At 37.9% G+C, this 21,376-nt stretch overlaps 1 protein-coding gene across 4 annotated transcripts in view; it reads left to right on the top strand.

Moving 5' to 3' along the window:
• RNF125 (ring finger protein 125) overlaps nucleotides 1-21,376 on the top strand; it is a 51,978-nt gene that overhangs the window by 19,126 nt on the left and 11,476 nt on the right. The window contains exons 3-7 of one of the 4 annotated variants that reach the window (XR_006195543.1): nucleotides 987-1,081; nucleotides 3,165-3,255; nucleotides 13,251-13,358; nucleotides 15,489-15,575; nucleotides 16,451-16,533. Coding sequence is in view for 3 of the 4 variants with exons in the window: in XM_042911501.1 (XP_042767435.1) it covers nucleotides 987-1,081; nucleotides 3,165-3,255; nucleotides 13,251-13,358; nucleotides 16,451-16,537 (381 nt within the window). In the remaining variant the exon portion in view is untranslated. Of the gene's footprint in view, nucleotides 1-986; nucleotides 1,082-3,164; nucleotides 3,256-13,250; nucleotides 13,359-15,488; nucleotides 19,078-21,376 lie in introns of those variants that run through there. The other 3 variants (XM_042911502.1, XM_042911501.1, XM_042911503.1) reach the window with 3 other exon arrangements.

Here is a 21,376-nt window from a genome sequence, read left to right on the forward strand (position 1 = left end):
TTTTGACAGCTACCTCAATCGGTCCTACTTTGTACATCTTTTAGGTGGATATGTGTAAAACAAGGATATGTTTTCACTTTTCCACTTGCTTTTGTTTTTGTCTTTTGTTAAGCAATTATAACAGTTTCCTTACACGTTAGATTTCATGTTTGAGGTTTAACTTCCGTAGTTTGAGTGAAACGAAGCAGGGTGGGTCGACCACCTTACCACAGCAGTACAAAGCTTCTTTTAGCACAAGATCTTATCAGTTTCTAATGAAACATTTAGTAGAATATGTGTTATTTAGCCACAGACAGCCTCATGGTTAGGATCTCTGAATGTATATCTGGAGGAACAAGGGCTCTTTATTCTGCCTTGGTAAAAATGGACTGTAAGAACTGTCTTTTATGTTTGCTCTTAATGGGGCCATTAAGTATACTGTGTATTGTGAATTCATGTAATACCATTGGATATATTATAAAACCGTGGTATTTATATCTTTCCCTGAGGGACAGGATTTCCTTTACTTACTATGACCGTCTTTAAAATTAAAATCCATCTATTGGCTCTTTTTATCTGTCATTGTTTTCCTTTCCCTCTGTCTCTTTTTACTGTTTTCTTTTTTCTTTCCTCCACCTTGCTCTCTTTTTCCTCTCCCCTTTTTCTTTCTTACTTCTTAACCGTCACCAGATTAGGTAATGGCATCCAAAAAAAGTAAATTTGAGTTAATAAATGTCTTTCCACTTTAAAAAACATATGCTTTCTGGAAGAACCAAATTCAAGAACTCAACATTTGGGTCTTTGAAGTATTAGAGAAATTTCTAAAGTGTTATTTGTGATAATCCCTTAACTTTGTTGTGCTGTTGTCATGAATGCATCCTTTTAATCAACTGACCCCACACTATATATGATCTTATTTGAAATAATGAAAGTAATAAAGCTGGATCATAAGACTTCATTGAGCCCCTTTGCAACAGGCAATTTATTTTGAATTTGCTTTTATATAGGTTTGCCTCAGCGAAATGAGGGCACACATAAGATCTTGTCAGAAGTATATAGATAAGTATGGACCACTGCAAGAACTTGGGGAGACGGCAACAAGGTTTGTTTCAGCACAACATAGTTGAATGCTAAATTTGATATGCTTGGGAGAGAAGTTAATAGACTGGAACAGTTAACTGTTTTATTGTGAAAATATGTATGGAGTTGTGTTTAGGCTCTGAACCATAACACCTACTATTGGTAATCATTTTACAAAAGAATTTTGCTTTCTGTACTTGAAAAACTTTGCATGGGGGTACCAACCAAGCGCTGCAGAGATTGGAAGAACTTCCTCAGACAAGTTTGTATTAAGGAAGATCCAAAACTAAAACATGGAACTGTTCAAGTTCCTCACGGCTCTATTTTCTGACTAATAGATTGACGTAGATCCTGGATTCTTTTTCACTCTTCCACTGCCATTGCTCAGTGCCCCAGCTCGTTTCCTCTTGTGTTGCTGGTTTGTCTTTAGAAGGGAGGAAGTGACACCTCAGTATATAGTCTAACAAGGAAGAACAGGTCTGGGGCAGGCGTCTTTTTTGTGGGTAATCTTATGGGGCTGGAGGAAGGATGGAAATGGTTAGTAGGGGCAATGAAGAATAGTGATCATTATTATTTTTTCCTTTAAAAAAAGAGAAATGAATCTGAGCCATTACTCTCTTGATGGCCAGAGTAATTACAAAGGTTGGAGTCTCTCCCTACCAAAAAAATATGGAAATGATTTGTGTTTTCCTGCATGGGCTGATGGTTTTGAAACCATTAATCTAAGTATGAGCTCAGTTATGAATAGTGATATTCAGTAGGAGTGTGACTTTTTTTCCCTCTCCTGAAGGAAAATGTAGTTTTACTTATTTTAAGAAAATGCACTGAAAGCTCAAATTTCCTAACCTGAAAGTCTAGATGATTGCCCCCTTCCTTTGTTTTACTAGAGATTGCTTTGCAAATGTATCCATTTATTGTAGGGTTAGTTTTATACCATGATGTTATAAATTTTAAATGAGTATTTTAGCTCAAAGAAGAGTATGAATTCTATTAGCTTGGTTGCAAGGACCAGTAGGAAGGAAGGACAATAAATGGGTTAGGAAAATGTATGCGTTTGATTGTAAGGTTGTTAGCCTTTATAAAAATATAAAAATATATCCAGGCTAATTTAAATCCTAATTTCTTCTGCTAGTTAGAATTAAGTAATAAACAAAATAATAGAAAATGAGGAGGGTTGTTGATTAATCAGTCTTCTAGGATGGAGTAAGATTTGCATTTAAGATAGAAATCTTTGCTTCATAGAAGAACTTAACTGCTGCATGATTCAAATTTTTAAAATTCTTAAGGGTATAAGTCTTAGGGAACAGGAAGTTATATCTATGATAGCGAGCAAAAAATTTCAAGCCTCCATATTGTACCTATGCGTTTAAGGCAGCACTGTCCAATAGAACACATATGTGAGTTTATGTTTTCTAATAACCACACTAAAAAGGCAATAAGAAACAGCGAAATTAATTTTTAGTGTATTTTATTTAACCAAAGGTAGCTTAAGTGTTACCATTTGAACATGTAATCAATATAAACATTTTTGAGATATTTTGCTTTTTTTTATATTAAGCGTTTGAAACTCACAGTGCATTTTGTACTTCCAGCATAACTCAATTTCAATAGCCACATTTTAAGTGACAACAGACGTATATGGCTAATAGCTACTGTACTGGACAGCACGGACGTAAAGGTCAAATACTCCTTATAGTCACCTGTAGCAATATGCTGGTGGGGCTGAAGAACAAACAACACCCAGTTATGTTTCCTGAATTAGGAGAGGGAGGAAGAGAAAGAGAAAAAGTAACCCAGGGACAGCTGGGTGACGTGGTCCCGGTTTGTCAGTAAATGGGTGCTCAGACTGCACTTCGCTTCCAAAGAGAATAAAGTGCTTCATGTGCTGCTCTAGCCGTTTCTCCACGGTGGCCCTGGGAGGATACTTAACTTTTCTCCATGAGAAAAGGCATAGGCATCTGACCATTATCAGGATCAGAAAAATAATGTCAAATCTGGAAGTTTCCAGAACAAGGGCTGGAAACTAGATCCGCCTACGTTCTATTGCTTAGCTCTAGTTAAATGCTAGCAATTTTAGTCGCTTTTGTATTCTGTGCAATTTCCAGGTGTGTATGTCCATTTTGTCAGAGGGAACTGGATGAAGACAGCTTGCTGGATCACTGTATCACTCATCACAGATCAGAAAGGAGATCTGTGGTAAGGAATTTTGTTACTATATACTTCTGCAAAGTCTAAGTTCGGTATACACTAGAAATCCATTCAATAGGCTTCTGCTTGTAGATATATTATGAAAGATAGTTTATGTCAAGGTTGTGGTAATTCTGTGACTGTTAACAATATGTGAGTGGTAAGAATTACTAATGTGCAATCACTCGGTCATTTATGAACTTAGACATTATCTCTTACAGATAATTATGGACATAATCAACTAAGACGATCAAAACTACACAGCTAAAATCGAACTTGAGTATACCAACTGTGGTCACGTCCTAAGTTAAAAACATTTTTTAATAATGCAAATAAGGTTATCACAATAATTCACTAGAAATGAGCAGTAGGAAGTTATTCATCTTCAATCTGTTGTTTTATTTCACAGTCTGAGTATTTATCCATATGCGTGCACAATAAATATACATATTGCTTATCATTTCCTAGGTTCACTGGGATGCTTCCTTTTTTCTTTTCAGCCTGGCATTTTAGTTCTACTTTGCAGTGTAACTTTTATGATTTTCATTTTGGTATAGTTGTGAGGGAAAGCAGGGTGGTGATGGGTACATTACTTAGCCATTTTACTATTTTTGTACCCTTGTTACCAATTTTAGGATGTGAATTCATATTGTACATTTGAACTCTTCCTTCTATTGGATTTTTTTTCCTGAGAGGAAATCCTTAGATTTATCTTTCTGGGACCAAGAGAGCAAACTTTATAATAGTTCTTGAAATATACTTCTAAAATGCATTCCAGAAAGGTTGAGTCAATTTATATTTGTGTAAGCGATTGATGAGTAAACCACCTTCATCTTAACCTGGCCAACAGTGGGTACATTTACTTTAAAATTAAAATAAAAGGGTCGCCTGGGTGGCTCAGTTGGTTAAGCATCTGACTCTTGATTTGGGCTGAGGTCATGATCTCGCAGTTGTGAGATCCAGCCCCGTGTTGGGCTCTGAGCTGACAGAGTGGAGCCTGCTTGGGATTCTCTCCCTCTCTCTCTGCCCCTCCCCGCCCTCTCTCTCTCTCTCTCTCTCTCTCTCTCTCTCTCTCTCTCTCTCAAAATAAGTAAATAAACTTTACTTTATTTTTTTTAAGTTTATTTATCTTGAGACTGACAGAGACAGCACGAGTGGGGGAGAGGCAGAGAGAAGAGAGAGAGAAAATCCTAAGCAGGCTCCACACTGCCAGTGCACAGCCCGACACAGGGGGAGCTCTAATGCACAAAGCTGTGGGATGGTGACCTGAGCAGAAACCAAGAGTGGGACGCTCAACTGACCGAGCCACCCAGACACCCCTAAATAAATAAACTTTTAGAAAGAAAGAAAGAAAGAAAGAAAGAAAGAAAGAAAGAAAGAAAGAAAATTAAAGGTCTAGCAGATATAAAATGATACCTCGAAGATTATTTTGAGTTTTATTTTAGTTTTATGTTATATATATATGTGTGTGTGTGTGTATACACACACACAGACATATATGTATGTGTATCATTTATATAGATATGAGTTTTGTTTTGTTTTTTAATTTGAATTTTAAGGTTATTTTGCTCCATAAAATCCTTTTGGAAAGTGATGAGATTGAAACATAGGTATATTAGATAGATAGGTGATAGATAGATAGATAGACAGATAGATAGATACAAGGATAGTTCTCTCAACAATCCTAGAAGATAGGTGTGATTACCTCCATTTTACAAATGATAAGTTGAGGCTCAGAGAAGTTAACTAAGTCTTACAAGGTCACACAGCTGTTAAGTAGCAGAGCCACAACTTGAACACAGTAGTCTAATTTCCAGAGCATGGTCGACCCCTATGATCTACTAACAGGTTCACAAGAAAAGCCACACAATATGATCAAAGATATTTGTTATTGATCCTAATGGCTTAGGCATTTTGGTTCTTGGAATGGCTTGATATGTGTTGGGAGAGCAGGGGAGACTGTCACGGGCTTTTACGGCTTGTAAGTTGCTCTGTGGGAGGAACTGGGCTAAGGAGCTATGTTATGATAGGTCCCTGGGGAGCTAGAAGAAGTTAGAAGAAAGCGTTAGGATGGCATAATAATAGCTACCATGTACTGAGTTCTAAGTGCTTCCTTGTCTGCTGACTACCCTGTGGAGGTATTATCACACAGCCTGAGTCCTAACCACTAGTACCCAAGTGCTACTCTGACTGGAGGAACACCAGGTGCCTTGGGCCTTGGTCTTAGGCTGCATCACAGGAGTAATCTGGGGCAGGCCGTGTACTGGTCTGTCCATTGGTACTGTGTACGTGGCTCCAACAGAAGCCCAGTCCTCGTGCTCCTCAGTTTGCCTATCAGATTAAAGGTGCCCATGGAAGCTAGGTCTTCCTTGATTTAGAGGTCGCAGACATCATTGAAGAAAGCCGACCCAAGGGCAGAAATAAACCAGAAATGGTGGGATCAGATTGCCCATAGAATTAATAGCTGAAACCTAGCTTTAGAGGAGATCATCTTTGGTGCAAATCCCATTAATGTCTTCACCTCTGTGTCATCATTCCTAAAATGGGGATGATAATGATAATGATGCCCTTTTCACCGGGTGGTAGTAAGTGAGTCAGGTGATAATGGTGGGCTACTACCGCTTTTGCAACTACATAAAACCAAGGCCAGTGGAGATTTCAAGGAAGCCGTGTACCCTCACTGTTGGGGAACCCAAGCTGGAAGGGGTGTGAAGTAATGAATTTCACAAGACCAGGATGCAATTGTGGCCTTGAGGCAGGAGCAGATTGTTCACAAAATCCATGCATGGTTCAGTAATAACACGAGGGCCGTCTAGGTGGCTTCTAGCACAGAAGACCTTCAGCTTCCTATGTTAATGTTCCATGCTTGAATAGGAAATCAAGACAGGTGTCACTCTGAAGGATCTAGAGCCACTAGAATTCAGGAGATATGCTTTGATTATGAAAAGGCTGGAAGCAGGTACTGTGGCATAGTTGAGGTTCACATGCTTAGGGATCCCCAGTCGGGGAAACACCTCTCGGAGAAGTCCTATGTCCAAGGCTGATTCTGGACTGGTTTGGAAGTTAGCAAGGAATCATTGCTTTCAGGGGCAGGGTTGCTGGGTTTGCTTGTAGATAAGATCAGTGACATCATCTGACCTATCTGGCATAAGAAGTTTCATGGCAGTTAGAGATTTGAGCAAATGATTCTGCCTTCTAGATAAAATTAGATAATTCAGAGATCGAACCCCAAGCAACTAATCTTTTCTTTCTTTTCGTAAGACTGGGGTAGTGGGTTAAGAACATCAGGGAATTTTGAATTTTCTCACATGCAGCTTTAAGAACCAACAGCTCCTTGGGGTGCCCGGATGGCTCCGTCAGGCAAGCGTCTGACTCTTAGTTTCAGCTCGGGTTGGGCCCTGCACTGACAGCATGGAGTCTGCTTGGGATTTTTGCTCTCTCCCTCTCTGCCCCTCCCACACTTGTTCTCTGTCTCTCAAAATAAATAAACTTAGAAACAACAACAACAACCAACAGCTCCTTTTTGCCACACAGTAGTAATATTCTGCAATGTTTTATTAAAATTTTTTTTAACATTTATTCATTTACGAGAGACAGCACAAGCAGGGTAGGGGCAGAGAGAGAGGGAGACACAGAATCCGAAGCAGGCTCCAGGCTCTGAGCTGTCAGCACAGAGCCCGACGTGGGGCTCGAACTCACAAGCTGTGAGATCATGACCTGAGCCGAAGTCAGATGCTTACATGACTGAGCCACCAGGTGCCCCATCTGCAATGTTTTATTTAAAAAAATTTCTGGAATATTAAACTCAAAGGAGGCCAATGACATAAACAGCTTGCTTCAGATTGAATTGTGAGACCGCTTTTGAGAGAAATTTGGTATTTTGTCCTCTAAAGGGAAGATGTTTCAACAAGAGCCACACTTTCTGGCTATTCTTTTTCTTTCAGTGGTTGGCTCTTATTTATCCTTTAGAACTCCTCTTAAATCTCACTTCCTCAGGGAAGCCCTCCTTGACCCCCAAATTACTTGTAGCTCTTGCTTTTCTCTCCTCTTTTTTTCTTATTCATCACAATTTGTAATTGTGTATTCATTTCATGTCTGTCTTTCCCTGTAAGTTATTCGGTTCACGAAGTCATGGAACCTCTTGGTTCAACACTGCTTGGCCAGCTGTTGGAAGACAACCTAGCACATAGAAGGATATAGTGATTACGAAAAATAAGATATTAAAGAAAACATCATTTCATTCAAAGGATGCAATAGTCTCTTAATTTCTGCCTTGCTCCTGAGATTCATTCCTTAAGGGAAGGGACAGGACTTTTATTGGTTTGGAACATAAATTGTGGTGACTAGAGCCTGAGCCACCTGCCCACAGAGGTTTATTTCTGTGGATATTTAGAATATCTGTGACTTGACTGGGTAGTGGGAGAATATGTTTTGGAAGGAAGAAAAATCTGTATTAAATTTGCTTTCAAACTCTTACTAAATTAGATGTGCAGTCTGGTACCTTAATTTTGGTTACATATTTGTCTGTAATTATTTTCGGTGCATGTCTCTTTTCTCTTTTTTTTTTTTTTTTTTTTTTTTTTTTGACTCAGGAATTTTAAATTTCTTCCCCAAATGGCGCTTGGCATCAGATGGTTGCTGTGGAAAAGTTAACCTAAACCACAGATCTGGGTGTCCATTGTAATAGATGTTCCGAAGGATTGAAGTTGGTTGTAGCTTCTAATCTGGAGGCTGTTTTTCACCTGTGCCGTTCACCATCAGATAAAGTCCATACTGGGATGAGGCCAACATCTGTTGAATGCACACTGCACAATGGTTGATTCCTAATCTGAGTAGCGTGGCCCAGGAGCACTGAGTAGAGGCAAATAATAAAGGATGAGCTGATATTAGCCATTGGCAGTGGTAGGGAGAGTATAGGTGAACACTTAGGTACTTGGTAATGATTAGTAACTCTCGTACCATTTCTTTCCCCTTCCTATTCTTACCCTCTCCTCCTTCAGGTCAGATCCTTCAATGTAAGACACACAAAAAATCTTTAGAGTACTATAGCTGTTGGCCTGTTTTATAATGTCCTTCTGGTAGATGTACAGCAGAAGACTGAAGTCTCATCTCCACTAGTTCCTATTAAAATCAGACGAAAAACAAAAGCTACTTAAAGTTCCAGGCTTTCTGTATCTTTCTCCTTCGCTAGATCTCAAAGCTCCTTAATCATTGGGCCAGGGGTTAGCATCTCTGTACCTCTGACTCTTGACATGGGGCCTCCAGAAACCAGAATAGGTGCTCAAATGAACCATCTATTGAGCAGAACTGGTCCCAGTGTATCCTTCCAGGCTCATGTCCTACTACTTCCTGCCACATGCCCTGTCTTCAGCCTCCTACAGCTTTTCCCATTGCCTAAGCAGGCCTGTCCTTTTAGATCTCCTGCCGTTTCCCACATTGATTTTTCTGCCTGTTGATGTTCCTCACTGTGGCATTGCTGGCTCGTTCTTCCAGACTCATTTCAGTTACCAGCAGCTTGGCTGAAGCTTTTGCTGATTTCCTGGGCAAAATTAATGATTCCCTTTTTAGGTCTTGAACTGTTGTTTTGAGTATAACATTTGAACATATAGTGTAACGTCTCAGGTATAGCACTTGCTATGCAGTAGTAAAAGTATTTGCTTCAATGATAACAATAGCAGCCATTTAATATTTGTGCCAAGGACTGAGCTCATATAATGACTGAGCTTCAGAATGTTAAATGATGTGTTTTAAATACACAAACAGCCCTGCAAAGCAGAGATAGTTCTCATTTTGCAGGATAAGATTAGTTACTTGCCAAGGTTAAGTCAGTGAGAGGTAGAGATGAAATGGGAAACAATTTTCCAGGTACTGGGAATGCAGGAGTGAACAGGACACATGTAGTTGCTTCCATCATGGAGCTCCAACTCTTCAAGAACAAGGATCAAATAGTAGTAAATATATGGTGTTTACTGAGTGCCTAGTGTGTACCTGGCACATTAAGGACATTATCTCTAAACGTCATAACTGCTCTACAAGGTAGGTGGTAGGATCTCCACTTCACAGAAGAGGGAAACTCATGTGCTAAAGGTCACATAACGAGCAAGAATCTGCAGGGATTTGAACCCAAGGCTCTCTGATTTCACAGGCCATGCAACACAACCCTATCTTTACTGGTTCCCGTATTCCAGGTGCTTAGCACATAGTAGAGGCACAAGAAAGAGTATTGAGTGAACATACTTCTATAACTAGTCTCCCTTCCTTCACACCACAAAAAATTAATGTTGCTTTTCCTTAAAATATTTCTTGGTCTCAGCTGTGTTCTCATTACTACATAGGGGTCTCAGGGTAGATTAAGTGCTATCTTGGGATAGCATTTTGTGATTAGAAAATCGGAAATGATTATAAAGCAATAGTAACTTAAACGATGTAATTTTATTAAAAATAAGGCAAATATTGGGGCGCCTGGGTCGCTCAGTTGGTTAAGCATCCGACTTTGGCTCAAGTCATGATCTCCCACTCTGTGAGTTCGAGCTCCGTACGGGACTCTGTGCTGACAGCTCAGAACCTGGAGCCTGCTTGAGATTCTGTCTCTGTCTCTCTCTGCCCTTCTCCCACTCACACTGTCTCTCGCTCTCAGAAATAAACATTAAAAATAAATAAATAAATAAAAATAAGACAAATATTAACGGAGTAGCGCAAAATTCAGAAGTATATGTTTAGATATTGAGCATACTGAAACCAAGACCTCCATAAAACAGTAAGAAAAAATTGCATAAAGCCCTCATTGAAATGTAAAGAAAAATGTTATCATCCAAGCAGATAAATTAAACACTGTTATATGAAAAGAATGTCGAATTGCCTATTAGGAGGCCTAGATTCCCATTCTGATACTTCAAGTGGTATAAATTTAAGTTAATTTTTTTCCTTTCTGAAATTGGGTTCCTGAAGGGAATAGGATAATAAATTAATCGGGGTGCCTGGGTGGCTCAGTCAGTTGGACTCAGGTCATGATCTCGAGGTTCACGAGCTCGAGCCCCACACCAGGCTCTGTGCTGACAGCTCTGTGCTGATGGCTCAGAGACTGGAGACTGCTTCAGTTTTGTGTCTCTCTCTCTTTCTGTCCCTGCCCCGCTCACAATCTGTCTCTCTCTCCCTCAAAAATATAAATAAACATAGAAAAAAATAAAAAAAAAATTAGGTTGTGAGGATCAAATAAGAATAGTACCTAATTTAATGCCTAACACATACCTTGCATTCAGTAATGATTCTGCATCTCATATTTTTTTAAGTTATTTATTTATTTATTTATTTATTTATTTATTTAGAGAGTGAGAGCAGGAGAAGGGCAGAGAGAGAGGGAGAGAGAGAGAAAATTCCAAGCAGACTCCACACCATCAATGCAGAGCCCAACTCAGGGCTCAAACTCATGAACAGCAAGATCATGACTTGAGCCAAAATCAAGAGTTGGATGCTTAAACAAATGAGCCACCCAGGCACCACTGCATCTCATATTTTAAAATGAATGCATGAGGAAATGGAATTTTTAAAAAGAAACCTAAGTTAAAACATAATAAAGTAGTGTCTGTTAAAGAAAGTCATTTAAATTAGCCATTAGGGATATACAAATTAAAATCATGATGAAATACCACTGCACACCTATCAAAATGATTAAAATTTAAAAAAATACACACACACACACACACACACACACACACACACACACACACACGGGGTAAGGTTAAGCATCCGACTTCGGCTCAGGTCATAATCTCACCGTTTGTGAGTTCAAGCCTTGTACTAGGCTCTGCGCTGGCAATGAGGAGCCTGCTTGGGATTCTGTCTCTCCCTCTCTCTTCCCCTCCTCCACTCGTGCTTTCTCCCTCAAAATAAATAAACTACAACACAATACAATTAAATTTTAAAAATATAGACAGTACCAAATGCTGGTGATAATTCAACATTGCTAGTAGGAATGTAGAATGGTACAAGCACTCTGGAAAATAGTTTGGCAGTGTTTTACAAAGTTAACCGTAAACCTCACCATATGACCCAGCTATCACACTCCTGGAAACTTATTCTAGAGAAATGAAAACATGTTTATGCAAGCATCTGTATACCAGTATTCACTGAAGCTTCATTTATAACAGCCAAGAACTGAAAACAACAAATGTCCTTCAGAAAGTAAATGGATAAATTGGCACATCCACATCATGGAGATCTACTCGGCCATAAAAAAGAAGGAACTTTTGATGCATTCAGCAACCTGGGTGAATCTCAGGGCCATTATGCTCAGTGAAAAAAGCCAATCTCAAAAGATTAATCCTATTTATATAACATTCTCAAAATGATGAAGTTCTAGACGTAGAGAACAGATCAGTGGATATCAGGGTTTCGGGAGAAAAGACAAAGTAAAGAGGAAGCCCAAGGAAGTTCCTTTGTAATGACATGGCAGTTCTGTATCTTGATTGTGTTTGTGGTTATATAAATCTATACATGTGATAAAATTTCATACAACTACACAGGCACACCGAAAAAACTGAGTTCATGCAAAAATTGGTGGACTCTAAGTAAGGTTTGTTGTTAATTGCCAATTTACTGGTTTTGATAATGTACTACAGTTACGTAAGATGTTGCCATTGGGACGGGGCGCTTGGTGGCTAAATCAGTTAAGCAGTTAAGTGACCGACTTTGGCTTAGGTCATGATCTGATGGCTTGTGGGTTTGAGCCCCACATCAGGCTCTCTGCTGTTGGCATGGAGCCTGCTTCGGATCCTCTGTCTCTCCCTCTCTCTGCCCCCACCCTGCTCGTGCTTGCTCTCTCTCAAAAATAAGTAAGCATTAAAAAAAAAAAGATTTGGGGGTATCTGGGTGGCTCAGTCAGTTAAGTGTCCAACTTTGGCTCAGGTCATGATCTCACCACTTAGGAGTTTGAGCCCTGCATTGGCCTCTGTGCTGACAGCTCAGAGCCTGGAGCCTGCTTGGGATTCTGTGTCCCCCCCCCCCCTCTGCCCGTCCCCCACTCGCACTCTGTCGCTCTCAAAAATAAACAAACATTAAAAAAAAAAAAGATGTTGCCATTGGGGAAGCTAGGTGATGGGGTCATAGGACCTCTGGCATTATCTTTGGAATTTCTCATGAGTTTATAAATGTTTGAAAATGAAGAAGGTTATTTTTTAAAGCCATTACTGCTATTAAGTTAGGAAAATATGTGTAAATACTAATTGATGCTAGTGGGCTGTAATCTATATTGCTGGTGGAAATAAAAAACTTTAGGGCAATAGATATTAGGAACTACAAATGTTCATAGTTGTTGACTTGCTAATCTCCATTGTTCTATGACAATTGTTCTATGTTGTTCTATGAGAATAATTCCCAAAAGGTGAACACTATAGATTACACCATTTGTAATAACAAAATATCTGCATACCAAAAAAATCTTACATATTTCAAGAGCGAAGCAATTAATTGATCTGCTAACTGCAGTATTGTTTAAATAATAAGTTGATAAATACGTACAGAAGTGCCTATGAAGAAATAAATGCAATTTTGCTTGGTATTATTAATATTTATGCAGTTTTAAAATATTATGCTGAGGGGGCGCCTGGGTAGGCTCAGTCGGTTGGTTAAGTGGGTTAAGCGTCCGACCCATGATTTCAGCTTAGGTAATGAACTCATGATCGTGGAATCGAGCCCTGTGGCAGGCTCTGCACTGGGAGTGAAGCCTGCTTAAAATTCTCTCTCTCTCTCTCTCTCCCTTTGCCTCTCCCCTGCTTGCGTGCACATGCACATGCTCACTGTCTCTCAAAAAATAGATAGATAGATAGATAGATAGATAGATAGATGATAGATAGATAAAAAATAAAATATTATGGTGAGGAATGGCCAATAGATTCATAAAGTTAAAATTCACTTTGCTGAATAGTTTTTTTTTAATTTTGTAAAAATTCTGACACTAATGATTATTTTTAATTCTTTCTTGAACTGTTGGTTTTCTTCATTTCCAGTTCTGTCCACTCTGCCGATTACTACCTAATGAAAATCCAGGCAGCTTCAGTGGCAGTTTAATAAGACATTTGCAAGTCAATCACACTTTGTTTTATGATGATTTCATAGTAAGTATATTTTCTTACTTTTACATTGTTTCTATGTGGTGTGTGTTAACCTTACCTTTTTAAATTCAAGCAAATAAAATTATGGTGGAAAAAATGTGTATAGACCTGAAGTTAAGTAATAGCATTAAGTAGGAAATTATAAAATATAGTGTTTTATAAACTTGACTATTAATATGAGTTATCTGCCTTAGACAAAATTATTTTCTCTGTGATTGAGATAATTGCTCCTTGTATAAGGTACTAAAGTTCACTTTCAAATTATTTTAATTTTTACTCTAGTCCCTCTGTGTGTCTAGTTTTAATATTTATGAAGTTGAAAACGTAGGTACCTGAGATGAAATTAAATCACATGAGTAATGAAATGGCTCAGAGTTTATTCTGCATGCAGTTGATAATACATTGAATGGCTAATAACAGATATGGTGTTATCAGTGTAGTGAGACACACAGGTCATGTTTTATTTAAATTCCATAAAACACAAAAGTCATGTTTATTGAACTTTTACAAAACTGAAAAATTTTTATTAGGAAAAATTATAAACATGTACAAAGGTAGCCAAAACAGCACCATGAACTCCCACAGGTCATCAATAACTACCCATCAGTAACTACCAACTCATGGCCAGTCTCATTGTATTAAGAATTTTTCGGGGGGCACCTGGGTGGCTCAGTCAGTTGAGCATCTGACTCTTGATTTTGTCTCAGGTCATGATCTCATGGTCGTGGGATCAAGTCCCGTATCGGGGTCTGTGGTGGGTGTGGGGCCTGTTAACATTGTCACTCTCACTCTTCCTTTGCCCCTCCCTGCTCACATGCGCTCATGCATACTCTCAAAAAAATAAAAATTTAAAAATTTAAAAAATTTAAAAAGAATTTTTTTCTTTCAGTATTATTAGTAATTGACTTACAGCACTGTGTAAGTTTAAGGTATACAGTATAATGACTTGTTTATGTATTGTGAAATGATTACCACCAATAATTTTACTTAACATCCATCATCTCATATAGATGCAAAATAAAAAATTTTTCTTTGTGATGAGAACTTTTAGCTTCCAAATACACCATACATTGGTGGTAACTATAGCCTTCATGTTGCGCATTACGTCCCCAGTATTTATTTATCTTATAAGTGGAAGCTTGTACCTTTCAACCACCTTCATCCAATTCCCTCTCCCCCACCCAAGAATTTTTTTTTTTTTTTTTTAGGATGGAAGAAAAGTTAGATGTAGTATGAATAGTTCTAACTTATGACTGTATTTCCCATGATCAGGAATGAGAACAACAAGCCAGAAGTTAATGTAGCCTTTGTTCTACTTTGCTCCATGTGTTGCCATGTGAGGGTAATGTGTTATCCTCTGAGTCCCTTTCAGCAAAGGGAGTATTGCCTATTATGGGAGGAAATCCCTCATAGCCATGTTCTGAAATAGTATATTTTATTGTTCCCTCTATCTAAATACATGAAATATTAAGAACTAAATTTAACTTTGCATACAATTTTCACATGATTTTTTTTTACTGCTTTCTTTTTATGCAATTTTTTAAATGCAATTTCAAGATAGAATTCAATAATTGTTGAAGATTGTCACTTGAAAATTTTCTCCCTGCTTTCTGATCTGCCCACTATGGTTACAACACAAGGAGCTTGGGTTCTGACCTGGGTTTAAGTAACCACTCGGTCACAGCTCTGTGACCTTGGGCAAGGTATTTAACCACTGAGCCTGTCTGTTCACTTGATAAGTGAGGAGAGTAAAACCACTTTGTCCCATAAGCTCTTGAGAGGCTTAAATTTGATAGTGCATGTAAAGTGATATGCACAGTTTGGGCAAGGGCGTTAGGCAAGTTGGAGATGGGGAGAGGATAAATGGGGGTACTAGGACCACTTGAAGAATTGAACAGGCTACACAACAGAGGCTTCATGTTCTCAGCTCCAGCACTCAAATAATGTCTTTTCTGGCTGCTGAAGCTCACAGGGCCTCAACAGAGGCTGGTTCCGGTCTATATGTTCTCGTGTTTTACAACACATAGGGCTTCCTCTTTCCCTTAGTTCTGTTAGGTGTTTTAAAAACTAGTTTGATTTCATATCTGTTCTGGCTATTCATAGTCACTCCATTCTTCTCGATATTTTTCAAAGTATGATTCAGGGCTGGTCAGGAGGAAGCGACTTTGATGAGAGTACTTTCAACCCACTCAAAACCATATTCTTGGATGTGGAAATAAGGTACAAGCAGTATTGTTTGTTTTGACTTTTTGGTTTCCCAAGCTACCAAGTACTATACTAAGCACTTTAAGCATATTATCTCATTTTATTCCTTACAGCAGCTTCTATGAAGTGAGTATTGTGTTACTGTCGTCACTAGCTATGAAACATCTGAAGCTCAAAAGTTAATAAATTGCCTAAGAAAAAACCAGGATTGGTCCAAATCTTGTTCTCACCTAGGCCTTGTGGCTTTCCTTTGGATTTTGTTGATTTGCATTTATGCTTTTATGTTTTAGAATAGATTTCCAATAGAGACTTTACCTTATTATTATTATTATTATTATTATTATTATTATTATTATAGAAGAGGAGATGAATTGCACAGGATAGGGCTCTTAATAGTTTTTGTTTTATTTACAGCACGTGCTAACTTAAAGGTTCGAAAGCCATTTTGACCATCGGGAGGCAAGGAGAAAGAGTTTTGTGTTCAATATATTTTTCAGAGATAGATATTCAGTAGAAGTCCTGGGATTGGTTAATTCTAGGGGAATGTCTTGACTTTACTCCATATTAGAAGTTTACTTGGAACATAGCACCCTGACCATGATTTATAATGTTGACTAAAGATTACTAGTGTAAACTCCAAATCAAGGCTATTCTATTATGACAATAACAAGTAAATTGTTATGCATTAAGAAGAACTAGAAAAATGTACTAGCCCCAAAGCAAAAGTTCTGGGATAAGTTTATGAGAGTTTCTGTGGAAACGTGGGACAGGTCACTAAATTCAGAGCTCTACTTTCCTGCAAAATGAGGCATTGCCTTGACCTTTATCCTCCAGTTGCTGAAAACTATCATCTCTGATTCTGTGTTTCTAATTATTTTTCTTTATTGTAGGATTTTAATATAATTGAGGAAGCTCTTATCCGAAGGGTTTTAGACCGGTCACTTCTGGAATATGTGAATCACTCAAACACCACATAATTTTATTCAAAGGAAAGGAGAGGAGACCATTCAATTGCACCATGTGTTAAGATGCTGCTCGAACAATTGGAGGGAAATTGTCAATGTTCGATGGGCAAAAATGTACAACACAGTTATATGTTTGTCTATGTTTATTGTTATATTGCATTTTAAAACTGCTTTCATTGGGATGGCTTAAATCTGTTTTACATTCTTGACTTTCTTAGACACTTAACAAAAAATAGTCTCCATCAGCCACCAAGGTATAGAAGAGAACATGAGGCAGGATATGTGGGTGAACGATCTTTACTTGCAAATTGGATGATACTATGTGTAATGCTATAGATTAATAACTATCATCATAGTTGGGCAAGATAACTTATATTTGTTCTATGTAAAAATATGGAGAATGAAACCAAGTATGGACATTCAAGGAAACCTGAAATCTGCTCTAGTGCTTATCTAATCTCTAATAGAATAATATGGGTAGCCTTGTATCAAAGTAGGAAAGGAAAATCTTGGAAGTCAACAAAGTCCGCTTAACCAAATTATAAAACATAATACTGTAAACAAAGTAAATGTTGTGTTAACAATGTATACTTAATCCTTTGACTTTTTATAACTATGCACAATAAGAATTTAGTATTATATTTTTCAAATATTTGTAGCTTATTATTTAGAAATATTTCTATAATATAGGTAATTTCTTAAGGACCTTTAGCTGATATTTATAGAAGTGTTCATATTCATAATTTTTAGTGGAAAATCCTAAGGGCTTTGATTTTTTTTTTTTACTTTTATCTTTTAGAAAAAATAAAATAAAATATAAATACTGAAAACCAAACAGAAAATGTAGGAAACAGTTTTAGAACTCTGCCAGCCACTCTGGATGTCCTCTGTGTATCCACTCACAGTTATTAGCTGTCTTCCACAGGAGTAACCACTACAGTGCTATCAATACCTAAGTGTGTATTTTTAATCTGTAGGTTTTTTCTTTTCCTTAAAATGTATTATTAGTTAAGAACTTGGTCTGGATAGAGTTATCCACAGCCTGTATTTTACTGTTTGCATACTCATGGTGCAATTCAGCATGTTCCTCTTTCCTCTGAATATTGACACATGGATCCAAATATAATAGACTCAGGTTCAATCCTTTTTGGCAAGATTATAGGTCATGGTGTGTTCTTTCATCAGAGGGCACACAATGTCTGGTTCTCTCTTTTCGTGATGTCAGCTGAAATTGATACTCAATGCCTTGATCCATTGATTTATTGTGAGTTGGAGGATATTCTAACCCTATCATTTCTCTTTCATTTATTAGTTGGAACATTTTTATAAAGAGATGTTTCCCCACATCTACTATTTGGTTGACCAACGGTCAGATTTGTATAGGAAAGGGAAAGTAAATGTTTGTATTTTCCCTTTATTTACTAATTTTCAAGATAATAAACTTGTTTCCTATTTCTTCCAGAGATCACTTTTTCTTTTTTTTTTTTTTCAGTGTTATGAACTCATGGATTCAAACATGTTTGATAGGCCTCAACCCATTTTAAATATTACCTTATTGAAGTTCAAATTGTCCCATATCTGGCTATTGGGAGCCACCCCAAGTTGGTGCTGAGTCGTTTTGACACTACACTAGCCATCTTTAATAGTTTCCTTGCTATCTCAGAAGATCCAGGCTCAACCTGTGTGTTATTTGCCCCAGACCTGGAATCAGCCATCTCTCTAAAAAGCTTGGTTACTTTCAGTGAGAAATGGCATTTCAAAATCATAATCAGGACTCTATGCATGCTCATTGCTAGTAGCTTAGCCATGGTTTCTAGGAGAGAGCTAGGAAATACCTATTTTTTTTCACAAGATAAGACACTTTCTGAGTTTATTGTAAAACTTCCAAGTCAAGTTGAGTACTACAGGGATTTTACTTAATCCTTCCTGTTACTACTATATCTCCATTTTCTACACCGAGAATCTTGGTTTTCAAGGACACAGGGCATGATAGAGTTAGACTATCCCACAATTATTCACTTCCTTTATTTACCTTACACATGCAGCAGCCTCAGAATAACAACGCTAAAACCACCATCACCAATATGGTAACTGAAACAATTAAAATTTTTTCATTTGCTCTACCCATTCTCTATTTTTAAAAGTCATACTATGTCAGCATTTCCAGAACATATTGGTATAACATACTGTACTGTCTCCCTTCTATCCCCCATTTAGTCTTACTTCTTCAAATAACTATATATATAGTGCTTGTCACTGGTGGTTACCTGATGACACTGTTTTTTCATATCTGGATCTTTAATGATGAATCCAGGACATAGAATGATGTTTCTGTATTGAAAGGAAGAAAAGGAAGCTATGAAGACTAGTGATAACAACTGAGGATAAAATATTTGGCTATACTTAGCTTTTAAATTGTAATCATTATAAACTTTGTTTCTTACACATAAATGTAGTCATAATCACGCTGCCCCAAATGTTTTATAATTATCCATTCCTTCTTTAAAGTCTTGCTTACTATTCTGCCATCCTCTGTGAGGTAATTAGAAAAACATAAAACCGGATGAAATCTAGAGGGCCTTATTTCCTCTCTTTTAGATACTGGCTTCAAGCTTGCTTTTTACAGCTGCAAACAAGTAGGAAGAGATTTTTAGTTTCACAAGCTCTTGTCCTGCAATTTGGATGGACCATCCAATAAAGCAAAACCTGCTAGACGACAAGTACAAAAAGAGAGGCATTGGGGCGCCTGGGTGGCTCAGTTGGTTAAGCGCCAACTTTGGCTCAGGTCATGATCTCGCAGTTCGTGAGTTCGAGCCCCGCATCGAGCTCTGTGCTCACAGCTCAGAGGCTAGAGCTCACTTCAGATTCTGTGTCTCCCTCTCTCTCTGCTCCTTCCCCACTTGTGCTCTGTCTCTCTCTCTGTCTCTCAAAAATAAACATTAAAAAAAAAAAGAGGCATTTTTCAAAGATAACCAGACTGAAAACCTAGTCCCTAAAAATAATAATAATAATAATAGTAATAATTTATTTCTGAGCATTAGTACTGATTATCCAGAAAAATAAAGCTTTATTCAGAGCAACACAAAGGGCATCTTTAAATCTGTAAAACAAAAAAACTTCAAAACGTTGAAAACCATATTTTAAGGCAAGCTTTAAATCCTTTACCACTATTAACTTCAGCACAGCAATTCTGCATCCTGTCCCTGGATTCCTCTTAGGATAATTTTGCCACCTACAGGACAAACGAGGTGCTGGCCGCCTGAATTATTTTGCCTTCTGAATTAATTATCTTGAGGTCTAACATGGTGAAGTGCAAATACTCATTGTTTCACTGTGCCTTTAACCTTTTATAAAAAGGAATTGACAATTCATTGTTTCAAAAAAATGAAAACCGTAAATCAAACTGTCATACTGTACATCTTAAACATAAGTATACAGTGATGTATGTCCGTTATTTCTCAATCAAACCAGGGGGTTGGGGGGGGGTGGGTGGGATGAGAACCAGTATTTGAAGCTGTTGACTATTAACAAAATATTTTACTTTCTCTATAGTGCTTCAAGATGCAATTTTTTCAAGGCCTTATAAAGGAAAAACTGGTTCACGTGTTACTGTTTAAAGATCAAATTCTTCTAACCCAACACAAACCTACGGAGATTTTCCTTTGTGGGCTTTTTAACCCAAGTTTCTAAATTGTAGCTTGAAAAATTGGATTGTGAATCTAGGATAAAGAGAGTTTCAGATCAGATCTCCTAAGAGAGATCTGCTTTGTTTCTTTACCTGGTGTTAGGTGTCTTTCATTTCGAAGTGAGTGTACTCCAGTTATTCAATGTTTATCATATCATTTGTACCTTTAAACATTGATTTAGGGATTTTAAAAAGTCACTGAGAAATTCGTTCCTTTATTACTCAACTACAACAACAAATCTGTATAGTGACCAGAATTTAAAATGTACAATTCTTTTCCTTCTGTAAATATGTATTATTGTTAGAAATAAAGAATGGCAGGACCATTGCTTTCATTAAAATATCTACTGTGTCTGCTTTTTTTTTAATGCTTATTTATTTTGAGATAGAGAGAGAGAGCAGGGAAGGGGCAGAGAGAGAGAATCCCAGAAGGCTCAGTACCTGCAACGAGGAGGCTGACGCAGGGCTCGATGTGGGGCTCAATCTCACGAACTGCGAGATCGTGACCTGAGCCAACATCAAGGCAGTCAACTGACTGAGCCACCCAGGCTCCCCTACTGTGTCTGTTCTTAAATACGGATATTGATAAATTTTTACACAAACTTGATTAGCTTTTTAAATTGTCATTGTTCAGGAATATCTATCGCAAACATATACCTTCCTTTAGGCCAGTAGTTAGGTCATTTTGCCTCCCGGGAGACATTTGGCAATGCCTAGGGACATTTTTGGTTGTCATAGCTCGGGTGTGCTGTTGGCCAGGGATGTGGCTACATAGAGAGAGGCCAGGGATGCTGTTCAACGTCTACAATGTATAGGTCAACTCTCCACAGCAAAGAATTACCCTGTCCAAAAGGTCATAGTGCTGAGGTTTAGAAACCCAGATTTAGGCCAAGGTAATGCTGAGCATCATGGAGTTATTACTGGTTCTGTTTCCAAAGGGCCTCATTGAAATTTAAAAGGTAAGATGTAAATGAACTCTATAAATCCTACTCCTTGCTAAATACATACTATGTTTTGGGTAACAATCATGTGTACTTCAGATGTGAATATATTCAAACAGACGAAAGCTTTTTGGGTTTTCCACAAGAGGTACAGGACAGAACACAGGTGCTATTGACGTGACCTCTGATGACTGTTTACTGAGTGCATCCTAAAAGATAGAAGCA

This window comes from Panthera leo, chromosome D3 (genome assembly GCF_018350215.1).
Source record: "Panthera leo isolate Ple1 chromosome D3, P.leo_Ple1_pat1.1, whole genome shotgun sequence".
Classification (NCBI taxonomy): domain Eukaryota; kingdom Metazoa; phylum Chordata; class Mammalia; order Carnivora; family Felidae; genus Panthera; species Panthera leo.